This window comes from Podarcis melisellensis, assembly GCF_964234715.1.
Source record: "Podarcis melisellensis genome assembly, chromosome: 5".
NCBI classification, from domain to species: Eukaryota; Metazoa; Chordata; class Lepidosauria; order Squamata; family Lacertidae; genus Podarcis; species Podarcis melisellensis.
In genome coordinates, this window is record NC_138537.1 from 62,359,137 (window position 1) to 62,386,375 (window position 27,239).

General features: G+C 40.9%; 2 protein-coding genes across 5 annotated transcripts in view; both read left to right on the plus strand.

Annotated features, from left to right (window-relative positions):
* LOC309370701 (uncharacterized protein) overlaps positions 1-5,096 on the plus strand; it is a 26,976-nt gene extending 21,880 nt beyond the window's left edge. For 3 of the 4 annotated variants that reach the window (XM_081912727.1, XM_081912730.1, XM_081912729.1), the window contains 4 exons: positions 283-384; positions 718-1,542; positions 2,013-2,093; positions 4,430-5,096. In XM_081912727.1, coding sequence (XP_081768853.1) covers positions 283-384; positions 718-1,542; positions 2,013-2,093; positions 4,430-4,745 — 1,324 coding nt within the window. In that variant the 3' untranslated portion in view covers positions 4,746-5,096. The remainder of the gene's footprint in view (positions 1-282; positions 385-717; positions 1,543-2,012; positions 2,094-4,429) is intronic. The other variant, XM_081912728.1, reaches the window with a different exon arrangement.
* Positions 5,097-11,324: 6,228 nt separating this feature from the next.
* Positions 11,325-27,239, plus strand: part of BTAF1 (B-TFIID TATA-box binding protein associated factor 1) — a 40,385-nt gene continuing 24,470 nt past the window's right edge. Inside the window, exons 1-8 of the mRNA XM_081911619.1 lie at positions 11,325-11,845; positions 21,376-21,499; positions 22,976-23,090; positions 23,446-23,592; positions 24,657-24,820; positions 25,258-25,394; positions 26,771-26,882; positions 27,001-27,069. Coding sequence (XP_081767745.1) covers positions 11,832-11,845; positions 21,376-21,499; positions 22,976-23,090; positions 23,446-23,592; positions 24,657-24,820; positions 25,258-25,394; positions 26,771-26,882; positions 27,001-27,069 — 882 coding nt within the window. The 5' untranslated portion in view covers positions 11,325-11,831. The remainder of the gene's footprint in view (positions 11,846-21,375; positions 21,500-22,975; positions 23,091-23,445; positions 23,593-24,656; positions 24,821-25,257; positions 25,395-26,770; positions 26,883-27,000; positions 27,070-27,239) is intronic.

Sequence of the window (27,239 nt, forward strand, 5' to 3'; positions counted from 1 at the left end):
ACACTGCACTATACTGATAAACTGATAAGTAAAGAGTAACATATCCTAATATGAAATCTGGTGTCCTACAGGCTGATTAAACACATCTGTCCCTTGCTTATAAAAATACAACTGTACAGCAAGAGCTAGCATTGTGGAAGTATAAACATATATTTACATACAGGTGTGAAACCGATAAATATGGTTGAAAATTTCCTCCTTTCTTCATTATAATGTTGCTTTGTATTTTTCCATCAGTAACTTCAGCAAACAATTAATACATTCTGTTTTTACATTTTCTAGCAATCTTGGAATGAATTTATGGGATACTGATGGAGATATTGCACCGCCACCAAATGATATTGATGGACATATTGATAGATTCCCAAATGAAGAATATCCTAGGTAACCTGCAGAAATTCATTTTTCTTAAGTAGAAAGTATGAAAAATATTGTCAGAACAATGAAATCTGTATAGTTCTAAAGTAATGCTTACAATTAAGGTATAATTTAATGATAATTAGGTTTTAAATTGTGGAAAGTGCAGTAAAGGTCAAAATAATTCCACTCAAGGATTTCTTCTATAATGAAAACTGACATGCAAACATTAAAACTATGACCAAAAATATAAATTGTAAGTGTGATACTCTTAAGAGATGAGATATTTCTTTACATTTTGGTTTTATCTGCTCATTTCAATACTTGCCTTTCTTAAAATGAGAACCCTTTCCTTAACAGGCCTGGGAAAAGAGTAAGAGTTTTTGACTATGGCCACAATGAATTACCAGAACAGGTTCAATTGAGAGAGTTCGATTTCATTAACAAAGGTCCAGGACAACGGCGAAAACCGTATCACGATCACCAATTTCAAGATGATTTGCAGCCACTGGTACAAATAAGTCAAAGGCATTTCCCTGACCGCCAGTATTATGATGATGACTATCAAGAAGAAATGCTCCGGATGGATTTGAGGGGCTCAGAACATAGGCTGAGTCCTTTCCATGATCAGTTTTCTGATGACTTTCCAGGAAGGGCGTCACCAGAAGATCTTAGTAATGTGGGTCTTGATCAGAGGCAAATACAGTTTCCTGACATCCCTGTTCTCAGAAGTATGCTGCTAGATACGGAGGTTGAGGAGGGCCATGTGGAAAGGAGGAGACCATTTTATGAACCGCAGTCTAATGATGGCTTTCAACCCCACGTGCAGTTAAAAGACCTAACATTCCACAAGAGATCTCTGCAAAGAGTTAGACGTTTTCATGACTGTCCCCCTCATGATGATATGCAGCCACCAGTAGGAGACTTTGAGTTTGTTAGTAGGGGACATGGACAAAGAATGGCACCTTTCCCCGACCACCAGCATCACATCGATGACTTACAAAGAGAGGTGCCACTAGAAGATTTTGATGATATAGGTTCTGGATCAAGATGTAGACGTTTTCATGGTGATCAGTCTTACAGTGATGTCGCTGAGGAAACACAACTGAAAGGTTTTCGAAATAGGGGACCTTTTAATGACCTCATGCCCCAAGATGATGTGCCATGTGAAGAATATTTAGAAAGGTAAGAATTACCCTACTGGCTCAGAGTATACATCTCTCTAGATCAGTTTCCTGTGTTTGACAGTAGCTGCTATTAACTAATACAACGGAAGAACAGTACAAAGCAGTTAGGAAGACTCCTTTTCCGTTTATGTACTGCTAGATTTAAGATTTCTGAGGTCAAGGAGCCTGATATCCTGGCTATTTTTGATATTCCCATCTACAGTGGAATTCTGTAACCTAGCCAGATTAGCAAATTATAGTTTTGATAGTATATTGTATTTATGGAATTGAAAACACAAATACTGGTGAAAATTATCAAGTTTCAAATACTGTTTTTCTTTAAGCTCCTTATACAATTAACTTTCTGACTATATAAACTTCATATTCCATATATATTTTTAATGTTATGCCAATTATTATATATATTATTTATACTCAGATTGCTTCTTACTTTCCACTATTTTAATATGTCCGTTTTGCTCCTTATAGAGGTCATCCTTTTCTTTCTCATGAGCACTTCACAGAATCTCCTTTACTTCACAGAGAAAATGATTATAATAGAGATTGCAGGTAAAGGCGTTGTCATGGCATTTATGCAGAGCATGCCACTGATTCACATTCAAAAATATAAACTAAAAGATTGACATTTTCTAATAATATACATACTCCTGCTTTGTTTTTGCAACAAGACAGTTTCCTGTGGACATAATACATCCTTTCATAGAATTACTTCATTCTTGAGGAACTCAGCTTTGAAAATAAAGATTTTTCTTTAGAGGCTGGAGCAGGTACAACTTTTGGTTCCCTCTTAGCTATAATTAGGAGCAGTCTCTGAAATCACACCCTACATCTCCTCCACCCTCTTCTCAGTTCCTTTCTCCCACCATGGCTGCTGTTAAGCGATACAACAGCACAAACTAATTCATCGGTTCCAGTCTAAAAAGGATTTTGATCAAGATCAAACTCTGGCTTCAAATTATGCTTAACTGGAAATCCTGGTTAGAATTGGATGTGGTTGGGGGTCAGTTCTAATGTGTCCCTTTTGTAGTTAAGGTAGTGGAGTAGTGTGTGCATCCAACAGAGGAGGGTTTGGAGAGAATCCTGCAGCTGGTTTCCTAGTATCTTAACTGTGGGTAGGAGATAGGTAGCATTGTGGCTCCAGATAACATTAATTTTACTGGGTATAATTGGACTCAGAATTGTAGCCCTAAAGAAGTTTTCATTTATTTCTTTTTAATGATGCCCTCTTAAAATTTGGATGGCTTATCAGGATCAAGTGGCAGTGAAAGCAATATAGTTCTAAAAGTCTTTAAAGGAAATCACATCATCACATCAAATGAGGCCTTAGTAGAGAAGGCCTGAAGTCACTGATCCTTAGGGTTGGTATCTGGTCAGTGTGGTGTGGATTCATGCTGCTGACCACAAACCTGTTTCTCTGCCTGTGTGATATATAGCATGTAAAGTAAAGTTAAAGGGACCCCTGACCATTAGATCCAGTCATGACCCACTCGGGGGTTGCGGCGCTCACCTCGCTTTATTGGCCGAGGGAGCCGGCGTACAGCTTCCAGGTCATGTAGCCAGCAGGACTAAGCCGCTTCTGGCGAACCAGAGCAGTGCATGGAAACACCGTTTATCTTCCCGCCGGAGCGGTACCTATTTATCTACTTGCATTTTGATGTGCTTTCGAATTGCTAGTTTGGCAGGAGCAGGGACCAAGCAACGGGAGCTCACCCTGTCGCAGGGATTTGAACCGCCAACCTTCTGGTCGGCAAGTCCTAGGCTCTGTGGTTTAACCCACAGCGCCACCTGCGTCCCTATGTATTATAACATGTAACCTACCGTATACTATTATTTATACAGCAGGAAGTCAGGAAATAACCATTTTCGATTGCAACAATTCATTATAAGCTAATTTGATTTACACTGGGATGAAGCAGCAAAATAATTAAGTATTTGTGTTTGGGGATATTCCTGTTGAGACAATGTGTTTGATCATATTCTTAGGAAGATATTTGACAGTCTCAGTGGAAGACAGAAGGGGAAGCAATAAAGGGGGGGAAATCCTAACCCAGTCCGGTGGGGCTGAACAGACTGGCAGGGCCACCACTACATCTGCAGCCCTGCCATTCATGGTGGCTGGGACAGAAAGTAGGGGCAGGCAGATCTCTGCATCGACCTGCCCTCAGAGCCCTCTTCTTTGGGGCTATTTACCAGTGGGGTGGGGATCCCACTGGTAGGCCTCACATCTGCCTGTTTGGCAGGCAAAAAGAGAAGGTCTGCACTGACATTGTGTTGCTGGCATCACTCCACAGGTGGCGGGAGGCTGTTGGAGCAATACCTCCACTCGGTCCAACGAACCACACCTCCAGACCAGCACAAAGAGGCTTTAGATTGCTCTGTATCTCAAAACACTAATGCTGTATTATGTCGCCACAGTCCAAAATTCTGAGTGGGGTGGATATACACAAGGGTCTCAGCATGCACGAGACTTCTTGTTCTCACATAGCATGATCATCTCACTGTGTGCGTGGATCATATTTCAGAAGAGACCCCTGAAATCTCTTCTTGAGTAGAGGCTGAGCCTTGTATGCAGGTATGAATCTTCCTATGCAATGGGACCTATACAGGTAACATTTTTCCGGTGAAATGTATTGAAACTAAAAAGCTTTTAGGAGGGAATTTCGTTATCATCACTTGGAGGAGTACACCTTTTACATTTTTAATTTGACAGGTTCCTTTCCAAAGAAAGGAAGTATTCAGGAAAATAATGCATATTACTTATGTTTCAATGAGCAATTCATAGATCTTTTTGTAAAGTGCAACCTTTTATGCTTGTCTCTCCTGTCTTTGATGACTGCCTGATCAGTTGAATAAGTTTACAATTAATAATTGTTTTCACATTATAGACCTGATTGCCCTGAAGATTACAGGAGAAGCCGTCCTTCTAATGATGAAATTAACAAAGGAAGAAAAACCAGATTTGCACTATATCCCTCACAGCCAGTACATCACTCTTCATCCGTGCAACAGAAAGTTAGTTCAGTTTCAGTGGACCCTGGAAGGGAACTTCAACATAAAATTGCAAGGGAGACAGAGCAAAGGCAAAGATTGCCTGTAGTAACAATTGATTACAATTATGGTTTGCCTTTAGACTATGCATCTGAAGACGAAGATAGATCACACTATGATTTACCTCCAAAACTGCACCAGATTTGGAAATGAGCCAAGTATATGTGGCCATGCATGTTTACCCATTACCCCTTGTGTGGGGACCAAACCTTTTCTCAAACTGAAGAAGCATATCTTTAAAAATTACAGCACTCGTATCAGTAGTAAGACTAGTTTCCACAAATGTTTGGGGTTTTTTACATGTAGATAGTGGTACATTTGTTACGTGTATGTGGAGACAAATGTTCAACTTCTGTAAAATAAAATAGTGGTTACCTATAGTGAAATTGGAAGACCGCAGCTTACAGCACCACAGAAGCTGTGTTCTTCTCACTTCTCCTATTTTGAAGTGTACATATATTGCTTCAACTTACAAAATGTGTAATAAAATAATTTAAAGACAAAGAGTGCTCTCAATAAACTTTTACTATTAATTTGAAAGGAAATACATTGCAAAATGTGAAAATAAAAGAGTTATGGTAATGTGGTCAATTCATTTGATGGTAGCAATTTGAATTTCTCAGTACCGTGGTATCTTGGTTTATGAACTTAATCAGTTCCGGAAGTCTGTTCTTAAACCAAAGTGTTCTTAAACCAAGGCACGCGTTCCCATAGAAAGTAATGCAAAATGGGTTAATCCATTCCTTACTTTTAAAAACAACCCCTAAATCAGCAATTTAACATGAATTTTACTATCTAACAAGACCATTGATCCATAAAATGAAAGCAATAATCAATGTACTGTACTATAAAATAAATAAAACAGTATTGTAGATGATAAAAATAAAAATTACAAAAAATTCTTACTTGCACTGATGATAGTCATTGTTTGGATGGGGGACTTTTATCCATTTCCGCAGTCACACAGTCAGTCAATCAATCAATCAATCAGTAGCTGAACTTGGTTCCACACAGATTCACACACACACACCACGCTGCTGTGGGAAATGCTCCCTAGAGCATGCATCTCCCGCAGCAGCATGGGGGGGGGGAGTTGCGCGCCCACCAACCAGATGGCTAGCGGTGCGCAGCTGCCCTCCCTCACAGCTGTGGGAAAAGCCTTGAAAGCCCCCCTCTCTGCTGCCGGATAATGGAAGTGTGGCACTCAAAACGGACGTGCACCCCCGAACGGAGTATGTTCGTATACCACACACAAAAAAAACGCAACCCAGAACACTCATTTCCGGGCTTGAAGTGTTCGTAATCCAAAAAGTTCATTAACTAGGCTGTTCGTAACCTGAGGTACCACTGTATTTCCTATTTTAAAAGCATGACAGCAAGGGAACCTACCCACTGAGAAAAATTGTAAACTTGAGGACTTGTGCTCTATTAGTATCCTGCCCATGTAATCTCAGCAGCATGTTCCCTTCAATGTTGAATTTCAATTCCGTGTTGTATATTACAAACAGGTAAAGAAATTTCAGGCTTGAAGATAGCTGTGTAGAGTCCTCACTGTCATTGGCGGCATTCATCATTATTCTCCTGTCATGTTTTTGGAGGATTTTTAAGTACAGTGGTACCTCAGGTTACATACGCTTCAGGTTACATACACTTCTTCAGGTTACAGACTCCGCTAACCCAGAAATAGTGCTTCACATTAAGAACTTTGCTTCAGGATGAGAACAGAAATCGTGCTCTGGCGGTGCAGCAGCAGCAGCAGGAGGCCCCATTAGCTAAAGTGGTGCTTCAGGTTAAGTACAGTTTCAGGTTAAGAACGGACCTCCAGAACAAATTAAGTACTTAACCTGTACTACTATAAGCAGTATCTCAAAAAAAAAACAAAAAACTAGAATCTAGAAGCAAGATCAGTATCAAGACTACAGGACTATTGGTTTATTTTATTTTATTAAATTAAACGTGTTAAAATAGGGATTTAAAAATCCTAAACCCCACCAACGAATTGCTTTGGGGACAGATTTGGGGAGGGACGGGGCAGCACAAAGCAAATTGACCCAATCTGGGGCCACAGATTGGATTGAGATGTCCGTCCATAGCCTTAGCTGCTACTCGTTCCTGTGGTGGTAAGCAAGCAAGCACTTGAAGAGACTCTTGTTTCTTGTGGGAACAAAAAACACCATGATTCATAAAGCTCAGTTGCTTGTGGGGGCAAACCGCTACCAGCATATATCACCTTGCTTGCAGGATTTATACTGGCTACCAATCTGCTACTTGGCCAGATTTAAGGTATTGGTACTAACATGTAAGGCTGAATAACTCAGGACCAGGTTACTTGAGAGGATGTCTTTTTTTCTTCCAAGGGTATTTTACGAGCAGGTTTCCCACTTTATCCACACGCGCTCAGTGTTTAAACCTGACTTGGACAAGCTCAGTGTGCGTTTCATATCTGACTGGTGAATGAATTGAGATTTTCCTGATGGAAGCACAAGACTATATCCACCACAACACACTTCCATATTGTGGGCTGGAACATCCAACGAGAAGGGAAGATCAGAAATAGTAAAACGGGAAAGGAGAAAATAGCCCAACTCTAATACAAGGCTATTGAGAAAGGTATGGTGGGACTAAATGGAACTAATAGTGGGTGCTGTGCAGCATGGGAGACAGCAACTAATACCACACTGCCAAAGCAATGACACAAGCACCAAATATGGGAGTAGCAGGCATTCACTGGGTGGCACAGGCTAGTTAAGAGGGAAAGCCATCCAATCTGCAAATGAGGATGCAGCCACCACTTCTCCCACCCTGTTTCTCCCCCAGTCCATTAATCCACACACCTTTCTCCACTGTTGGAGGAAGCAGGGCTCTCAATATGCTGCGCAGCAGTCAGAAAGAGATGGGTGGCCAAGGCACAGAAGGGTGTTCAAGGCAGAAGAAGCCACAGCTGCATAGATTTGTGTTATTGTGGTGCTGTATAAGGGCACACATGCGCTCTGGGTTGTGACCTGGCAACCCTATTTGGGGGCTTAAGGCTAAATATAGCATAATGTTATTTAATCTTTAAATCTAGGCTACATATAGTATCTAGGTCCCATCTAGGTTCTGAATCAATCAAGGTACTGCCCAGGGAAACATGTTTTTAAGGTGTGTTTAGGTCACATCATTAAAATACTGTAATGAATTGCTGAAAAATGTATGACGTAAGGCAACATTTCCAGCACAATGTAGTATGTAGTATGACCTAAATAAATTCAGTGCTACAAACTTATGTTCATAAAATCCAACAGGGCTCTATTTATGTTTTCACAGTCATAATGTAAGGGCTGTAATTTAAGTCAATTGATTTAAATGGGTCTACTCTCACTATGAGGGACGCAGGTGGTGCTGTGGGTTAAAGCCTCAGCGCCTAGGACTTGCCGATCGAAAGGTCGGCGGTTCGAATCCCTGCGGCGGGGTGCGCTCCCGCTGCTCGGTCCCAGCGCCTGCCAACCTAGCAGTTCGAAAGCACCTCCGGGTGCAAGTAGATAAATAGGGACCGCTTACCAGCGGGAAGGTAAACGGCGTTTCCGTGTGCGGCTCTGGCTCGCCAGAGCAGCGATGTCACGCTGGCCACGTGACCCGGAAGTGTCTTCGGACAGCGCTGGCCCCTGGCCTCTTGAGTGAGATGGGCGCACAACCCCAGAGTCTGTCAAGACGGGCCCGTACGGGCAGGGGTACCTTTACCTTTACCTTTACTCTCACTATGAGGGACGCGGGTGGCGCTGTGGGTAAAACCTCGGTGCCTAGGACTTGCCGATCGCATGGTCGGCGGTTCGAATCCCCACGGCGGGGTGAGCTCCCGTCATTCGGTCCCAGCTCCTGTCCACCTAGCAGTTTGAAAGCACCCCTAAGTGCAAGTAGATAAATAGGTACCACTTTATAGCGGGAAGGTAAACGGCGTTTCCGTGTGCTGCTCTGGTGCCGGTTCGCCAGAGCAGCTTCATCATGCTGGCCACATGACCCGGAAGTGTCTGCGGACAGCGCTGGCTCCCGGCCTCTAGAGTGAGATGAGCGCACAACCCTAGAGTCTGTCAAGACTGGCCCGTACAGGCAGGGGTACCTTTACCTTTACTCTCACTATGACTTAGTTGGAGATTGATGACTGCTGAAATTTAGGGTTGGGTGGAGTTAACATTAACCTATAAATTATTTCTCATACTTTCTATTACAGAAGATAATATTGTGTGGGCATGTTTAGGGCTTTTGTAAAAAGGACTATATCAGTCTTTAGTCTGTCTTGGTGGAGCTGATATTTCAGAGCTCATTAGAGTTTTCTAAGTGTTTGATTGGGCTGTGTAAAAAAAAAGTTAAAATGTGGCCTTTTTATGATTGGTAATTATTTTTGTTGAATTTGGGCTAGTTCACGATCCTTTCAGCATCTAAAGATTGCACCTATAGAATTATGGAATATGTGAAATTCAAGGGGATTAGTTGGTGAGAGCTGATGAATTAACTAAGGCTGTATTCACATTCCTGTTTACTGTGCACTCACCCTGTTTCCAGTGCTGGGTTTTAATCCATATTCACGTTATCCAAAATACATATGTGTCCTTTACCTGGTTCTAAAATACTATCTGATGTGTTCTTTCGCAAACCAGTTTCACACTGATTGGAGTGCTTAAGCCCTTCCTAATTCATCTCTAGCCAAGGTGTGAACACCTCTGCATAAGTAAAGATGGTGCACACGCAAACAGAAATTAATCTGACACTAATGAAGCCATGCTGATGTGAATAGCTGGGGGGAAAGAGCTGTAAAATTCACCAGAAAAAGTGGTTTTGAGGTGGTATTGTGAACATACACCAAGTTATCGAAGCAGCGGGAATCTCATGTTCTTTCCCATTATAAAGATTGTTATAGCACTCAGTATTTAAATGGTGTTCAAGCTTAAAAGAGGCAGGAAGAGTGCAGCTTTGTTAGCATTATCTACTGCAGAGTCTCCTTGTGACAACACCTTCTATTTCTTGCATTTTTAGATTTTCAGTGTGCTCAACAGTACTTTCTCTCTCTCTCTCTCTCTCTCTATATATATATATATATATTCCAAATTTTTAATATTAATATATCAATTTATAACACATTTTAACTTTTAGCTCTGCCAAGCTCTCTGCTTCCCTCCATTCATCTTCTGGTTTTCTAAGACATTTCTTAATTCCACACAATTATATCATCACAGTTCTACATTTTTCTAAACTATTCAGATTTTTAAAATACAGGGGTACCTCTGGTTACGTACTTAATTCGTTCCGGAGGTCTGTTCTTAACCTGAAATTGTTCGTAATCTGAAGCACCACTTTAGCTAATGGGGCCTCCTGCTGCTGCCGCGCCGCCACTGCACGATTTCTGTTCTCATCCTGAAGTAAAGTTCTTAACCCGATGTACTATTTCTGGGTTAGCGGAGTCTGTAACCTGAAGCGTAAGTTCTTAACCCGAGGTACTATTTCTGGGTTAGCGGAGTCTGTAACCTGAAGCGTATGTAACCTGAAGCATATGTAACCCGAGGTACCACTGTACAAGTAGAAAAATTCTTCTTATAAACATTGCAAGTTTTATCTCAATCCTGCTAGTGTTTTTAAATGTGTACACTGATTTTCTATATATGAAATTAATTTACTCTAGTCTCTCTGGAACACTTGGTCACTCTGATTTTTCCTGTCAGGTTTGCCAGTTCCGCATAGTCCATCATCTTTGTTTGCCAATCCTATATCATCGGGATTTCTTCTTGTTTCTGTTTTAGCCAAGTAAAGTTCTTGCTGCTGTGGTGGCATACATAAATACAGAAATCTCTGGTCTAATCTGGATATTTCAGCCCCTACCATTCCCAACAGGAAGGCTTCAGGTTTCTTAGGAAAAGTATATTTTAACCTTTTCTTTAACTCATTATATATATTCTCCCAAAATGTTTTAACTTTATCACAAGTCTACCACATATGATAAAAATCTCCTTCTTTATTACATTTCCAACATTTCCTATTTTTCATTCTGTGCATCTTAGCTAATTTAGTTGGTTAAATACCATCTGTAAATCAGTTTCATTATGTTTTCTTTCAAGATCATACACACAGTGAAATTAATTCCAACATTCTATAGCCTTAACCAAGAGTCAATTTGAATATTATGCCCAATATCATCATTATGCCCATTTTATCATCATCATCAAATGTGCTCAACAGTACTTCCATGACAGTGCGTAAGTCTGAGTTGATTCCTTACGGTCTACTTTTTCTTTCTGAAACTGACCTAAAACTGAACTCATCAGCATGACATTCTCTCGGCCAGGGGCACAGTAGCCAATTCATTCACCATAAATAGGGCAAGAGAAAGCCAAATGTGGAACTGCTATAGTAATAGTGCAACCCTAACAATGTTTATTCAATTCCCTTCTGTAACTGAAATGGAAGCTAGAAATGCCACATGGGCATTTTCTGGGGAATAACATACAGCAGTAACATAAGAAGAGACTGCGGGATGAGTCCAATAGCTCGTCTAGTCTAGCAACCTGTTCTCACAGCGGCCAACCAAATGCCTGCGGGAAACCTGCAAGCAAGAACAGGGGACAACAGACCTATTTCTCCAGGAACTAACACACTCACCGCTTTATTTTCCAAGTTGAGTTTATTTTCGGAGACACTGGAAGAGTGTGGGGGAGGATATATTATTTCTCCTTATTTCGCGGATGGGAAACCGCTAAAGCTACCGAGTCTTCCTTTCACCCCCACCCCCATCCGGTTTGGCGAATGGTACTGCCCCGTAAGAATGGCCGCCGCCGCCGCCTCCTCAGCAGGCTCCGCGAACTCCTCTCCGACCCCTGCTTGTCCCCTCCCCCGCGCTTCTCTTCAGAGGACGCTTCCCATTGGCTGCGGTCTGGCGTCCATGCCAATCAGGAAGCGGCTTCCATGGAGGAAGGGAATAAATACAAGATGGCTGCTCATATAAAACCAGGCGTCGGGCTTCTCCCTGGTGATGGGAGAATAGAGGCTTTAATCCGCGCGGGTGGAGTTTCTGGTCGCTACTGCTCGTACAGGCGGCCGAAGGGAGGAGGGGGGCTCGAGCCGCCGCGGGCCGAAGCCTCGCCGAGTCGCCATCCCGCTCTCGGGCCGCGCCACGCTTCCCGGAGGCCCAGGCCCTGTCCCCGCTCCTTCCTGCCAGCAGCGCGGTGGCTCCCTGCCTGCTCAGCCGGGCCTTAGCTCCGTCTCTCCTTCGCCATGGCCGTCTCCAGGTCGGTGTGAGGTGGGGGGGGGGAGGCGTGGGCTGAGGGGGCAGGCGGTGTCCTAAGGGGGTTTCCGCCTCGTTCTTCGTTTAATTGCTCTTTCCACGGGTTGGTATAGTAGCCCGGGATATCGGCAGGCGCCTGCCTTTCTTACTCCGGAGGCATGCCTCGTGGGGAGGTGGCTGCTCATGGAGTCGTGGTAGGCAGGCACCCCCCCCCCGCTTTTACTGTTGCTATTATTTATTGAATTTATATACCGCCCTATACTCGGGATTCTAGAAGCTTTGTGGAGTCTAGAAGCAAGGATGAGTGCAGACGAAAGGATCTTGGGCCCTGCACACCCCCCCTAAAGTTAGGGACTCCCGGAGCTTTAAGGGGGTCGGTGGGTGGTAGGTGTCAAACTTCATTTCAACGCAACTTTAAGTGAGTTTGAATAAAGGGCCGTGGAGAAATCTGATGACACACACACACACATACAATTATGGTTTCTGGCTAAACGAAAATGAATGAGAAGTCATCAAGGCTGTTAGGGTTTCCCTTTCTGAATGTCTGTGCCTGTCTATGCATGATGTGTGTGCACGGAGGCCTCCACTGTATACGAAGAAGCTGTGCATCATGCCCTTCCCAGTGTTTGAGCATCCTGGTGCATGAGGTTCCCACATAGTAAAGGTGCTTTCACTGTAGTCCTAAACCAAATTAGGAACCTAGAAGCTGTTAACTTGTGGCCCATTATGTTCATTTGGTCAGTATTTTATTTATCACAAGTTTTCTTCGGGTTATTCTTTCTGTTAAGCAGCAGTGCTGTTACCTTTCTTCATAAAAAGCTGATTTGAAAAACTTCTAGGAAATTGTCATATCCATCTAGTTGAGTATTTCCTACACCAGGGATGCAGAATATGTGGACTTTCAGCTGTCGCTGGACTAGAGTTCCTATTATCCCTGACTCTTGGCCATGCTGTCTGGGACTGATGATGTTGGACTATAACCAACACTGGGGACAGGCACAGATTCTGTGTCTTTAGACTAATGACTGGTAGAAGCTCTCCAGGGTTTCAGACAGCCCTATTTGGAAATGGGTATTCTAGGGATTGAACCTGGGAACTGCATGTGAACCATGTGCTCTGCCTCTGTTATAGCCCTCACCGTTTTTCTGATCATGTAAATTAAAACCTAGCTGCCTTGTGCTACACTGGCTTGGCAATAACTAGTGAGCTTCTGCCAGCAGTTATTTACATAATTGTCTTGCTGTAACTTGTGACGATACTTCTTGTTTAGTCGTGTCAAAGTCTTCGTGACCCCATGGACCAGAGCACGCCAGGCACTCCTGTCTTCCACTGTCTCCCGCAGTTTGGTCAAACTCATGCTGGTAGCTTCAAGAACACTGTCCAACCATCTCGTCCTCTGTCGTCCCCTTCTCCTTGTGCCCTGCCCTCAATCTTTCCCAGTATCAGGGTATTTTCCAGGGAGTCTTCTCTTCTCATGAGGTGGCCAAAGTATTGGAGCCTCAACTTCAGGATCTGTCCTTCCAGTGAGCACTCGGGGCTGATTTCCTTAAGAATAGATAGGTTTGATCATCTTGCAGTCCATGGGACTCTCAAGAGTCTCCTCCAGCACCATAATTCAAAAGCATCAATTCTTAGGCGATCAGCCTTCTTTATGGTCCAGCTCTCACTTCCATACATCACTACTGGGAAAACCATAGCTTTAACTATACAGACCTTTGCCAGCAAGGTGATGTCTCTGCTTTTAAAGATGCTTTATAGAATCATGTAACTGGAGAGTTGGAAGGGACCACAAGAGTAACCTAGTCCAACCCCCAGCAATGTAGCAATTGCAACTAAAGAATCACCAAGAGATGGCCAATCAACCACTGTTGAACAGCTTTTACAGTCAGAAAGTTCTTCCTAGGTGGAATTTCCTTTCTTGTAAATTGAATCCATTGGTTCAGGTCCTAGCTTCTGGAGCATCAGAAAACAAGCTTGTTCCATCTTGCATGTGGCAGCTGTTCAGATCTTTGAAGATGGCTATCGTATCTCTTGTCTTTTTTCCAGGCTCAACATACCCAACTCCCTCAACTGTTCCTCTTAAAGCTTGGCTTGCAGAACCTTGATCCTCTTAGTCACCCTCCTCTGCAAGCATCCCAGCTTGTCAATATCCTTCTTAAATTGTGGTGCCTGGAACTGGACACAGTACTCTAGGTAGGGTCTGACCAAAGCAGAATAGAATGGTACTGTTACTTCCCTTGATCTGGACACTATACTTCTGTTGATGCAGCCTAGATAGCATTAGCTTTTTTTATTGCTTCATCACACTAATGTTAAGCTTGTGTTCTGCTAGACTCCTAGATCCTTTTCATATAGCTCTCTAGTAGAGCATATGTTTTGCATGGAGAAGCAGCTTCATTTAAAGGAGTGTTTTTCAACCTTACGCCCCCAGATATCACATTATTAAGTTGTGGTTTAGTTATAGATCATGTTTTGGCTCAAGGGCCACCTCAAGCTGTGAGCAGCATATTAATACCAAAGGGTACAGTAAAAATACAATAGAAAATCACCAAATGTCCACCAATCACCTTGAGCTCATTGTTTTATCACAGAGCAGCTCCTCAGCATTCTAGCTCTGCTGTTGGACTACAGTCCTCATCATCCCCAGCCAACTTAGCCAGTGGTAAGTGGGGGGGTGGTTGAAAGGATCTTTAGTAGCAAGTTGACAAAAGTCACTGGATATTTCAAATGTCTACTGCTAATTTATATTTGATTTTTTTCCTGTGAACCATCCTGAGATCATGTGATGAAGGGCGGTATATAAATCTAATAAATAATAAAATATTCGTTAAACTTAGATCTTGCCCTTCCCCCCAAAGGGTCCCCAGGGTAATATCAGCATAAACAAAATAATATGCACTAATTGTCTGTCGTGAAATTCCAATGTCTAGCTATTCCCTTCCACAAACACAAACTTCTTCAAATTCCACCTCAGTTTGGCAAATGAAGGTCTACCAGATCTCTCCCAAGAGAGAGTTCTAGAGGCAGGGCGCCACCAGTGGGAAAGCCCTCTCTTGCATTCCCATCCATGGTGGTTTCACTATGAGAAGGGTCTCACCCCCTGGTTACATACATTGTGACACAGGACATATAGAGAAAAGTACTTTTTCAGATACTTGTGTCTCAAGTCATAAAGGGCTTTGTACACTAGTACCAGCATCCTGAATTAGGCCTGGTACTGTGTTTTCACTGGCATTCAGTACAGTGCTTTCAAAATTGGGAGTGATGTACAATACTCTAGCAGCTGAACTCCCACATTCTGCACCAGCTGCACCTTCCAGATTGTTTTAAAGAGCAGCCCCACATAGAGCACATTGCAGTAATCTGTATGGGAGGTTATTGGAACATGGATCACTGAGGTCTAATTAAATTGTTCTAAGAAAGGCCATAGCTTGGCCAAGACACAATTGAAGTACGAAATAGTGGGCCCAAATAGTCATCTCAGGTCAAGGCAGTTTGTTTGTTTTCCCTACTTTCTGTAACCTGCCAGTAAAGGTCATTTGCAAATTAGAAGATGATAGGTCTGAGTTAATCCTTAACATTTTAAAGCAGGCATGGGGAGCCTTTGGGCCTCCAGATATTGTTGAACTGCAACTCCCATCGTCCCTGACAATTAGCCATACTGGCTTGGTCTGATGGGAGTTGTAGTCCAATGACATTAGGAAGTCCCATGAATTCCCAGTTTTAAAGCCATGATTTCCTGAAGTGGTTGTACATGTTTTATACAAACGTTAATGCTCACTAGCAGCTAAAGAAAAATAGTCCCTTCTCATTTGAAAGGTTGAATTGATTGTTCTGCGTCTTTTGCCCTAAGGTTTATAAGACATAAACCACTATCTTTTTAAAAAAAAGATATTTATTAAAGTTTCAAAAATTATATAAAAACAAAACAATAATACAAACAAAACACAAACAAAAACAAGTATAATTTCAATCCCTTATTTTCTTATAACTTACTTCCCCGACCACCTCATACCTCCCCTTTCTGTATTCCAGTTTCTAATTATTAATTAAGCAAATCCTCTCCCTTATTTTTCATTTGATTTTTAACCTTTCTTTTCTTTTTACTTAATCATTACAGCTGAAAACCACTTAATTTCTAAACCAACGTCATTCTAACATTCAGTAATTTTGCAACGTTTCCTAAGATAATCCTTAGACATAAACCACTATCGTGCTGTTAGAAAATGAGAGAAAAAATGAAGCTATATAAGATTTTTATTGGCTTAGTTATGAAGCACCTACAGTTTTGTAAACAACAATAGGTCTGGGAAAGTGGTGTAGGAGTTTGAGCAATTAAACATACAAAGAAGACAGGAAACCATGAAGTAGGGAACCTTGTGGTCAAAGTGATACAAAAATAGAAACTGATGAATAAAATTGACGTCTTTGCCAAACAAAAAAAATCTAGCAGTTGTCTATGGAGCTTGTTGATGGATTTTCCATCTCTTTCTGTTAGTAATTACAGGCATTAAAGAGTTTCCCCCTGTCTAAATGATGGCTCATATGTACCTCATACTGTACATGAAGATGCTATTTTTAAAAAAGCTGCAATTGTAGCATGAAATCACAAAGTAGCCACATCTTGATACAAATTCTTCAACTCATCTCTGCAAGTGTTGCATAAAGCACAAATTTTACATACTATGCAGAGAGAAAAATAAGTTTCCAGCACAGAAACTACTGCCAGCAGTTGCTGAGTAGCCAAACATGGTGCCCCAATAACAGCAGCATACGAGACCCCCTTCAGCAATTATCATTGTAGCTTGAAATTGAACCATTGGATTAATTTAATTACATCCCCATGTAAGGCCAATTAAAACCATTCTGACACCTGGCAAAAAAAATCGAAATGGTGAGCCTCTGTGTGGCTTGTACCTAATTGTTCTTAAAATGACAGGTCCACACTGTCACTTGGTCTAATGAAAATATTCAGAGATTTCGTTGGGAGTTTTTAAAAAGGTCTTGTGTTACTTTTGTTAGGCTTTTAGATGGAGGGAACAGTGTTACTGTAAAAGGAAATACTAAGATTTTAAAATGGAGCAAAAATGCAAGAGACAACTAAAATGGTTTGTGGTTTAGCAAGAAATATTGGTTCTTATATGTGTGTTAAATAGTTTTATTTTTTCTTGTAGTTATCTAGAAAATACTTTGACTGGTGGTTGTCAACAAACTCATTAACTGCAAACATTGTTTTGTTAACTGTGGTCTAGAATGGGTAGACTTCGAAGAAAGCACTCACTGTGCCTTTTTGTGGTATAGGTGGGTTTTTGTTCTAGTCTATTCTATACATAGTAACAGTATTTCACTAGAATTTTGCTTAACTTTATTATTTAATTTTCCAAATTAGTAGATTATTTGGATTTCTTGGTAAAAGTATTTAAAATGGTTTCACTATTGGCATATTCATTCTGCTCCACTAGGAGCCATATTGAGAAAACCAAGGGTCAAAAATATGTTAATTATGAATAGCAGTGTGTTCTTGAATTCTGCTTCAAGTAGGACTTGGTATTGTGGGAGCCCAAATCCACTGATTTGTATCTATTCTTCCCATGCCTGGAACAAAGATCATTGTCTTGGTTCTTGTTTCCCATTCTGTGTCCTGCTTCCTCTTGCTCAAGGACACCCTGAAACTGACTATGCCCAAATGCCTTGTGTGTGAAGTGATAGTGGATGCGAGTGGGAGGCAGGATATGGGAGCGGGAGGTAGGATAGATAGTTATCAAGTCTGTGATGGAATTGGTATTAATGGAAGAGCCTGAGTAAGATCCTGTAATTTCATTGATGTATCACACATAGAGATGTAACAATTTCTATAATTTTTAAGCCATAAGGAAAAACATTTTCCCAAGTTTCCCCCCTGAAATAACCAATTTTGGGGAAATTGAAATATGAACAGTACCATTTAAAATTGAAATATAAACAGTAACCATTTAAAATCAGGAAGAACTGGTTAAGTAACAGAAGAGTAGCAATAAATGGGACAATCTTTCTCCGATGGAGGGCTGTATAAAGTGGAGTTTTCCAACGATTGGTATTGGGACCTGTTCTTATTGATTTCTTCATAAATGAGGTGAGCAGTGAGGCAGCAAAGTTTGCTGACGATACTTAATAGTTCAGGGTGATTAAAACAAAAAGGGATTGCACGTTGAAGCAGAAAAACATTATTTTCACATATACACTCACAGGGTCTGAACTGGCAGTGACTGGCCAGGAATGAGATCTTGGGATCATAATGTATAGCTTGATGAATGCATTGACCCAGTGTGAGGCAGCTGTGAAAAAGGCAAATTCCATGCTGGGGACCATTAAGAAAGGAACTGAAAATAAAATACAATCATGTTGTTATACAAATGTATGGTGAAACCAATTTGGAAGTACTATGTACAGTTCTAGTCACTTCATTTCAGTAATGATATTGTAGAGTTGGAAAAGTTTCAGAAAAGGGCAACAAAATGATCCAGGGGGTGGAAGAAAGGTTGCAAGCATTTGGAGCTTCTTAGTTTGGAGAAAAGTCAAGTAAGTGTGGCGTGATTGAAGTCTGTTAAATTAAGCATTGTATAGAGGGACTGGATAGAGAAAAGTTTTTCTTCCTCTCAAGTTAAACTAGAACTCAGGGATATCAGTTAAAGCTCACTGTTGGAAGATTCAGGACTGCCGTGGAGGTAATAATAATAATAATAATAATAATAATAATAATAATAATAATAATAATAAATTATTTATACCCCGCCCATCTGGCTGGGTTTCCCCAGCCACTCTGGGCCGCTTCCAACTGAGTAGTGAAAACAATACAGCATCAGACATTAAAAACTTCGCTAAAGAGGGCTGCCTTCAGTTGTCTTTTAAAAGTAAAATAATTGTTTATTGCCTTGACATCTGCTGGGAGGGCGTTCCACAGGGCAGGTGCCACTACCAAGAAGGCCCTCTGCCTGGTTCCCTGTAACCTTACTTCTCGCAATGAGGGAACCGCCAGAAGGCCTTCGGCGCTGGATCTCAGTGTCCGGGCTGAACGATGCAGGTGGAGATGCTCCTTCAGGTTTACAGGACCGAGGCCATTTAGGGCTTTAAAGGTCAGCACCAACACTTTGAATTGTGCTCGGACAGTGGCTACTAATCCTGATAGATGTGTTCTACCTCCTCTGTCAGAGGCTGCATGCTTCTTCTGAACACCAGTTGCTGGAAACCACAGGAGGGGAGATCTTTGTTGCACTCAAGAGTCCCTCTTGTGGGCTTCCCATAGGCATCTGGTTGGCTAGATTAGTCCTACACACGTTTACTCAGAATGCCCATTTTGTTTAGCGGCACTTAGTTCCACTAAAAGGAAGATTGCAGCATCGAAACTATAGCACTTTACATTACAGTCCTGTGCATGTCTATTCAGAAGTAATTAGTATTGAATTCAGTGGGGCTTATATTCCCAGACACTTCTGAATAGACATGCATAGGATTGTACTGTTTGGTAGCAGTGTGACAAGCATTTGAGGAATAGATGAAAAGGTCATCCACAAGCGATGGGGCAACTCAAAAGGACATCAGATGCAGTGCACTTGCTTCTGGTATCTCAAAACTAGTTCACAACTCACCTGATGGAGACAACAATTCATAAGAAAGCAAAGGCCTTGTGTGATCTTCTCATGAAGGTTGCAGCACTTTCTAGTTGCAGAAATACAGGTTGATTTGTGTATTGCATATGTCTACAATATGGATAGGAGTTCTCAATCTCTATTCCTGTAATTGTTGCACAGTGAGGACTCCTATACATGGCAGAATGTTTCTTCTGACATGGGCCTACATGGATCTGAGATAATTGTTAAGAGACCCTCATCTGAGTATCCCCGCCAGCAGAAACTTGGAGAGTAGCAGCAAGGAAGAGGCTTTTCAGTGGTTTCCCTCCCTTTTGTGGAATACTTTCCCTAGTGAAACTCACCTTATTGCCTACATTCATATTTTTGGCAAAGACTTTCCTTTTCTCTTAGGCATTTGATTGTTGATGTCTTTGTCATTATTGGTGTTTCAGCTAGCTAAAGTCTTAGTAATTGTGATTTTATATAAAGTTGGAGGGGGTGGAGTTTCTTTCTGTTGGCTTTATAATTAAGTCTACGATTATTTTCAGCCTTTGTATTTTTAAATGTTAAGGTGCTATGACATTTTTTGTAGTAGGCATCTAACAAATGAAATAATGTGGGGTGGGATACAAAGCGTGCTGCAGTAATGCTTTTAGTTTTACCCCTGCAGGTCAGGGTGACTAGAAACATTATATTCCATAAAGAGTCAAAGGTGAAAGTTTGTCTTACAAGATCATCATCAAATAAAGAAGCCCCAAGCTGGCTGGATCATATGTGTACATTTCCTTAACAGCATGCTTATAGGATTTATCCATTTTCAAGACCCCTATGGCAGAATTCTTAAAGAGGCATTCTAGAAAATTAAACTAGAAAATGACATTCAAATGTAGACTTACAAGTAATACTTACTTGGATTCCTTATCTCTGTATTACAGTAAGCCCACAATTTACGTGGAGTTTACATTCTGGGCAGCTTGTGGGCTTATAGCCGAATAAATTATTATCTATCTATCTATCTATTCTGGGCATCATGCCTCAAACCAAAATTGTGTATAGTCAAAACACATTTGATGGAATGGTGGGAGGGATTGCAAAGGTCTTTTTTCACAGACGCATCCTACCCCACACTTTTAAAAAAGTTGCCTTGCATGTAAAACTGAACACACACATTAAATGTGCATATGTTGCAGGCTGTGCTTAGTTATAAGTATTTTAAGTTAAGTAGTCCATCACTAAGCCAACCTCTGCTCAAGCAGCCATATAGCATAAGTGCTATGCTAAAAATGACTATAAAGTAAGTTTACTATATAGTAAAAAAGAAGTGAGAAGCAGCTTACAAATAGAGGCAGAGAGAAGATGCAACAAACCTGATAACCACAACTTGCTTTACAAAGTAGTATACTGGGTAGTTTGCTTTGGGCAGATTGTGAAGTTCTTTGTGCAGTTATTTCAGTTCATACTGTCAAGGATAATGAGTAAAAATGTTCAGAGACAGCATACCTTGTTTGAAGTCAACCTGATGTTAAAGATCTGGATGTCTGTATGGTTACATTTTACTGTGACAGAAATGTGACTGAATCCGAATTGTTAGTCTAGTCCAGGGGTTGTCAACCTGGTCCCTACCGCCCACTAGTGGTTGTTTCAGGATTCCAGGTGGGTGGTAGGGGGTTCTATGGCACATGTTACTGCAGCACTGGTGGGCAGTAAGGAAATTTTACCATCAAGAAAGATGCATTAGTGGGCGGTAGGTATAAAAAGGTTGACTACCCCTGGTCTAGTCCCATGGTATTTAAACTCCTTTTTTAATATAGTCAATGCAGTGCACTGTAATTAGCTATCTAGTCATGTGATCTTTAGAACATAGGTTGCCTCAAAATTTGCAGATACATTTTTTAAATATTTATTTTCATTTTGTCATCCATACTAGGCTTGATCGTCTCTTTATCTTACTGGACACTGGCACAACACCAGTCACAAGGAAAGCAGCTGCACAACAACTTGGGGAGGTTGTGAAACTTCATCCACATGAACTACATAATCTCTTAGCTAAAGTAAGCATTTTGTTGAATATTTGATAATGTTGGATCCAGGATTAGGCAGTGCAGGGGGAGGGGTACCACCATGGACTTTGTAACCCCTCAGCTGCTGTGTACCAGGATGAGGTGGCAGAAGTTGCTCAGGTTCACCTCTGGGACTGCTGGATTGATTCTGCCAGTACACCAACACCTTCCTGACCTTGCTGCCACCCTGCACTCCCCCATACTGGTGTATGGCAATGACATCAGTGCTGGAAAGCCTGTTCTGCAGTAGCACCGCTCTCCATTAGCCTCTTATGGTTGGAGGTATTCCTTGTCATCAAAATGAGCCAAATGTGAATTTTTGTAACCTTAAATACCTGGTGATGGTGGAAGGCCTTAAGTTAGAATCAGTTGAATAATACCGAAATACATTTAATGGTGCATTTTGTTAATTTATTTAATAGAACACTTTAGATAGCATATAAGTCAGTGTTAGAATTCTGTATTTACAGGGCAATCCTGTACATGTCTGCTGTGAATAAAGTTTTAGTAATGTACCTTATTCCCAAGTGTGTGAGTGTCTGATTGTGGCTTTAATTGATAAAGCCTCTCTGCATAGGGGCTGTTTGTTATGATACTAGTTGTAAAACACTTTATTAGGGAAGATCATTACTGAAAATCCACAGAATTTACTGTCTAATTTTTTGTGGAACACAACCATTGCTTTCGTCCATGGCATTTTTATAAAAATAACAGAAGTAAGCTGGACATATTGCAGACTTTTTGTAAATGGGCTGTCCAACCTCTGTGCCACCCTGGCTTTTGTCCTGTGATAGGTTAACGAAGTGACTTAACATTGTCAGTTTCTGATAATCACAAGTGGCTAGAGTGCTATTGTACTCTGTTCCTGCTTTTGGACTTAGAAGGGTCTAGTTGGCCACTGTAACAACAGGATACTAGACTAAATGGGCCACTGGCTGATCCAGCAGATTCTTAAGTTCTTACTGAATATCCTCTGTAGAAACAGATGGTTTCAGGAAGAGCTGAGATGCAGAGAGCCTCATGCTGTTGAGCTATTTTTGAGTAAAAATAGCTATTAAATCCTTAAATTTGTTAATCTAGTGTTCTGTGTAAGTAGCAACCCTATGACTTTCTGGAAGAAAAGAGAATTATTAGTGTCCATATTTTTTTAAAAAAGCTAGTTGAACCAGACCATTGCTTAACATGTATATATCAAAAAGTGGGGGGGGGGGGCATTTATAAACTACAAATAATTTTGTTAAAAAAATCAAGTGGTATGTAACAGAAGTAAACTAGATAGGCTATTGGGATGTAAAGATAATGGTGATCTGTGTTTAATCACTTTCTATTTCAATGACTAGCTTTTAATCAATCATATTTTATAAGCTCTTTTATAAGTGTTGTGCAGAATATTTGGTGGCTGCTGAATTTAATTTCATCTGTTTGGAAACAAAGAGCATAATGAATGCATTTTTGAACTTCTTAAAGGTATTGATACACTTAAGGAGTACAAACTGGGATACCCGCATTGCAGCTGGACAAGCTGTGGAAGCAATAGTGAAAAATGTACCAGAATGGAACCCAACTCCACGACCAAAGCAAGGTGATCCCAAGAGAATTAAAAGTATTACTGTGAAGTGGGCCGGGGAAACCCAGCCAGATGGGCAGGGTATAAATAATAAATTATTATTATATAAATACATTTTTGTTAAACTTTGTTTGCAGCCGTCTTTCTAAACCTGCTTTGCAACATTGTATGTTTGGTTATTAACAACAACAAAAAAGCCATAATGGAACACAATTTCCTCCTCTCTACTATGAAGTACTTTATGTGGCTGTTACCTATTCCTTCACTTTGCTTAGACCCGTTAGTGAAACAACATTGAATGGCAGTTGTAAATTTTTGAACCAGTTACTTCACTAATCTCATTCTAAGTTTTTTGTTAACCTTTACTTAGAACATGGCTGCGAAAGTCCAGTGGAAGAATCCTCCGCCTCTGATCGGTTGCGTTTTGACCGATTTGATATCTGCCGACTTCTAAAGCATGGTGCTTCTCTTCTTGGGTCTGCTGGTGCAGAATTCGAGGTTCAAGATGATACATCTGGTACTTGCTCCTTTAATACATTAACTGTGCCACATACTTCAGCTACATTGTTTTCATTGTGTCTGCCACCTTTCGTTATCTCAAATCACTAAAAACATTTTATAGTCTCTGCATTTTTGTGATTAAATATGTCTACTCAGGTTTTACAACTAATATATCAGATTTATGAAATAGAATCTGTTTATTTAACTACATTAGATACAATGGTGCAGTTCAGATGTAATGCTAAACCAAAGCATGTCTTAGCATGAACAAGCAAACAGATGGAGAGAAGATCACACCCACTGTGTTCCTCTCGGACCTGCTGTTGCCATGGTACTAGAGGGTAAACAATGGTTTGGCTTTGCACTACAGCCAAACCTGAGCTCATGACAAACCATAAGCCTGGGTTATTTCATATAATACTAAGCCAAGCCATGGGTAGCCCACCTGCAGCAGGACTAATGGAGGAGAGCAGCAATAACAATTCACTCTGGAAAGGCACACATTTGCATTGGCTTAGTGTTAGATGCGAATTGTATCACTCCTTCCACATTTGGAAGCTAAATGCATGAAAGAATTCACACAGTATCATTGTGGGTGATACCCAACCAAGCCATATTAAGATCTGAAATGTCTAAAATTGGAGTTCTTCCTATATTCTTATGGCTCTTGCACTGTTTCTCAGTTTGGTCCCGGGATTATTGCTCATGTGTTTTTAGTTTATAAGCCATACCTATAAAAACAATCTGAAGTGTTGAAAATGTCTATATAGCAGCACTAGTAAAGAGGCAGAAATTTACCTCTTACACCATGTTGCAGATGGCAATAGCAAAAATTAAATATTTTAAATAGCATATTAATATATAAATGTGCATTTTTATGTCTAAACCAAACTTTCTATACTAGTCAAGATGACATATACTTCAGACACAAAGTGTGGCAGTGAAGAGTATATATTGAAAGAAGCGGAGAAATAGAAGTTATTCTTCAGTAAAGGTTCTGCTTCTAGATTTAAAATGTGCTTAGTGCTTTCATGTTAGTAAAGGATAAGCATGAGATTAAAGACTGTTTTACGTTTTAAGGTGAAGTTGATCCCAAAGAGAGAATAGCACGACAGAGGAAGCTGCTCCAGAAGAAGCTTGGCCTTGACATGGGGGCTGCCATTGGAATGAACACAGAAGACCTGTTCAATGATGAGGATTTGGACTACACTCCTACTTCATCATTTTTTGTTCACAAACAACCTGTAGGTAAAATTTTAGACTGTTTGACTGCAAAGACTCATATGACATTGTAAAGAATTAAGTTTCAAATACTATGTTTGTCATAACTTCAGCTTTAGGAAAATATATAATAAAGTAATTTATTGTAACATACTGTAAAAATCATTGACGGAGGATGATATTGAAAGTTTTAGGTGAGGGGGGAGGTCTGCCCTCCTTTAAATTTCAGATAGAAGCTACTTACCCAAAGTGGTCCTGAATTTCCAGTTGTTACCACTTCAGCCATACATGCCTCGTGTTGCACTCCTCAAAGAATCCCTTGCTACCCAGAAGTGATGCTGGGTACGAGAGGATACAGAAAGGAGACAGCGGCATGAATAACATTTTGTGTGAGTGGAACTCAAATCATGTTTATCTGAATCTAAGCCAGAGTAGCCATTGAACCTTTGTATCTTTCCAGACTCTTCAAGCTGCTGAGTTGATTGATTCAGAATTTCGAGCTGGTATGAGTAGCAGGCAGAAAAATAAGGCTAAAAGAATGGCCAAGTTGTTTGCGAAGCAGAAGTCAAGAGATGCGGTGGAAACCAATGAGAAGAGGTACTGTATCAATTTGAACTTACTTACCATTATAATAGGACGCGGGTGGCACTGTGGTCTAAACCACAGAGCCTAGGGCTTGCCGATCAGAAGGTCAGCGGTTCAGATCCCCACGACGGGGTGAGCTCCCGTTGCTCGGTCCTTTCTCCTGCCAACCCAGCAGTTTGAAAGCACGTCAAAGTGCAAGTAGCTAAATAGGTACCGCTCCGGTGGGAAGGTAAACGGTGTTTCTGTGCGCTGCTCTGGTTCGCCAGAAGCGGCTTAGTCATGCTGGCCACATGACCTGGAAGCTGTACGCTGGCTCCCTTGGCCAATAAAGCAAGATGAGCACCGCAACCCCAGAATCATCCACAACTGGACCTAACGGTCAGGGGTCCCTTTACCTTTGCCATTATAATAAAATACTTTAAAACAGCCTTCTTCAACCCGGATGCCTTCCAGATGTTTTCAGCTAGAGTTCCCATCAGCCCCAGCCAGAAAGAGCAATTTTCATGGATAATAGAAGATGTAGTCCAAAACAATCAAGAGGGCACCAAGCTTGGAAGATTGATTTACAAAAGTACATCAGTATAGGCATACTAAAACACCCTCCCTCTATTTCTCAATTTCTGGAGTGAATGCCATTGATCATGAGGCCAAAACAGCACTTTCTGTGTGTACAAGGAAGGTATCTACAAGCTTGAGGAAACCCAAAGGTTTGCGCAAATACAAAAACCCTAAAAACAGCTCCATGATGGCAGAACATTCTTAATAGCCACAGAATGCTGATATGATGGGTGGAGGAATGGAGTATCCTGGGAAAGTTGCCTAGCTGAAATCCTGAAAGAGTATTCTACAGTGCAACAAGTTGGCTTATTAGTTCCTTTTCAGTACTCCCAGTGCCATGTGTATATCTTGAACCTTGTCATTCCATTCCATTCCATTGCAAGATTGGTTGGTTAGATATAGATAAGACTGTTTTCCATCTAACTTACATTAATTGTGCATGTCCTGCATCCTTTGCATTAAAGAGGATGTATCCCTTTGTTTCTGTCTGATTTATAGCTATCCTAGCAGCTGCTTACAAGTTGATAATGGAATTTTTTATTTCATGTAGTAAAATAATACCAAGGAATCTAGTGATAAATCAAAGCCAATCTTTTTTCTTATATTTTCAAATATAATACTGTAAGTTTCTGATTTGGAAGCATTCCCATTCAATATTATATTTGCACCTGCATGCCCAAATTTTCCAATAGTTGCTCTGTTAGGGGTCTTAGACACTTTCATTTAAAATAGTCAATCTTTAAATGCTAATAGTGAGTACAGTAACTTATGTGACAAGTAACTATTCTGTCAAGCAATTGGGTACTTAAACATTTCGTTGTTCTTTCTAGCAATGATAGCACTGATGGTGAGCCTGATGAAAAGAGAAGAAAAATTGCAAATGTTATCATCAGTCAACCTGCAACCGACTCCAGACTTTTGGTAGAGAATATGCCAGAAGAGGTAGTGTATACCCTCATAAAAATATGAATTGACAGCAAAATCCAACCTCAATAACTTTGTCCAGTGATTCAGTTGGTGACAGTGGTAATAGTCCGTATTATTTATGTCTCTCTTTTAGACCAACGAATGGCCTCTGGAGAGTTTTTGTGAAGAAGTGTGCAATGATCTCTTTAACCCATCATGGGAGGTAAATAATAATAATCTTGCTGTCTTCAGTTATATTGGGTTGAAAAGAATAGACACTTTCAAGATTGAGTTTGGGGCAGTTTTTCTAATCATTTGTTTTCAATTGATAAGTTATTTGTATTGACACTAACGAATAGTTCAGACCATAACATCAGTTCAGTTCTATTCATT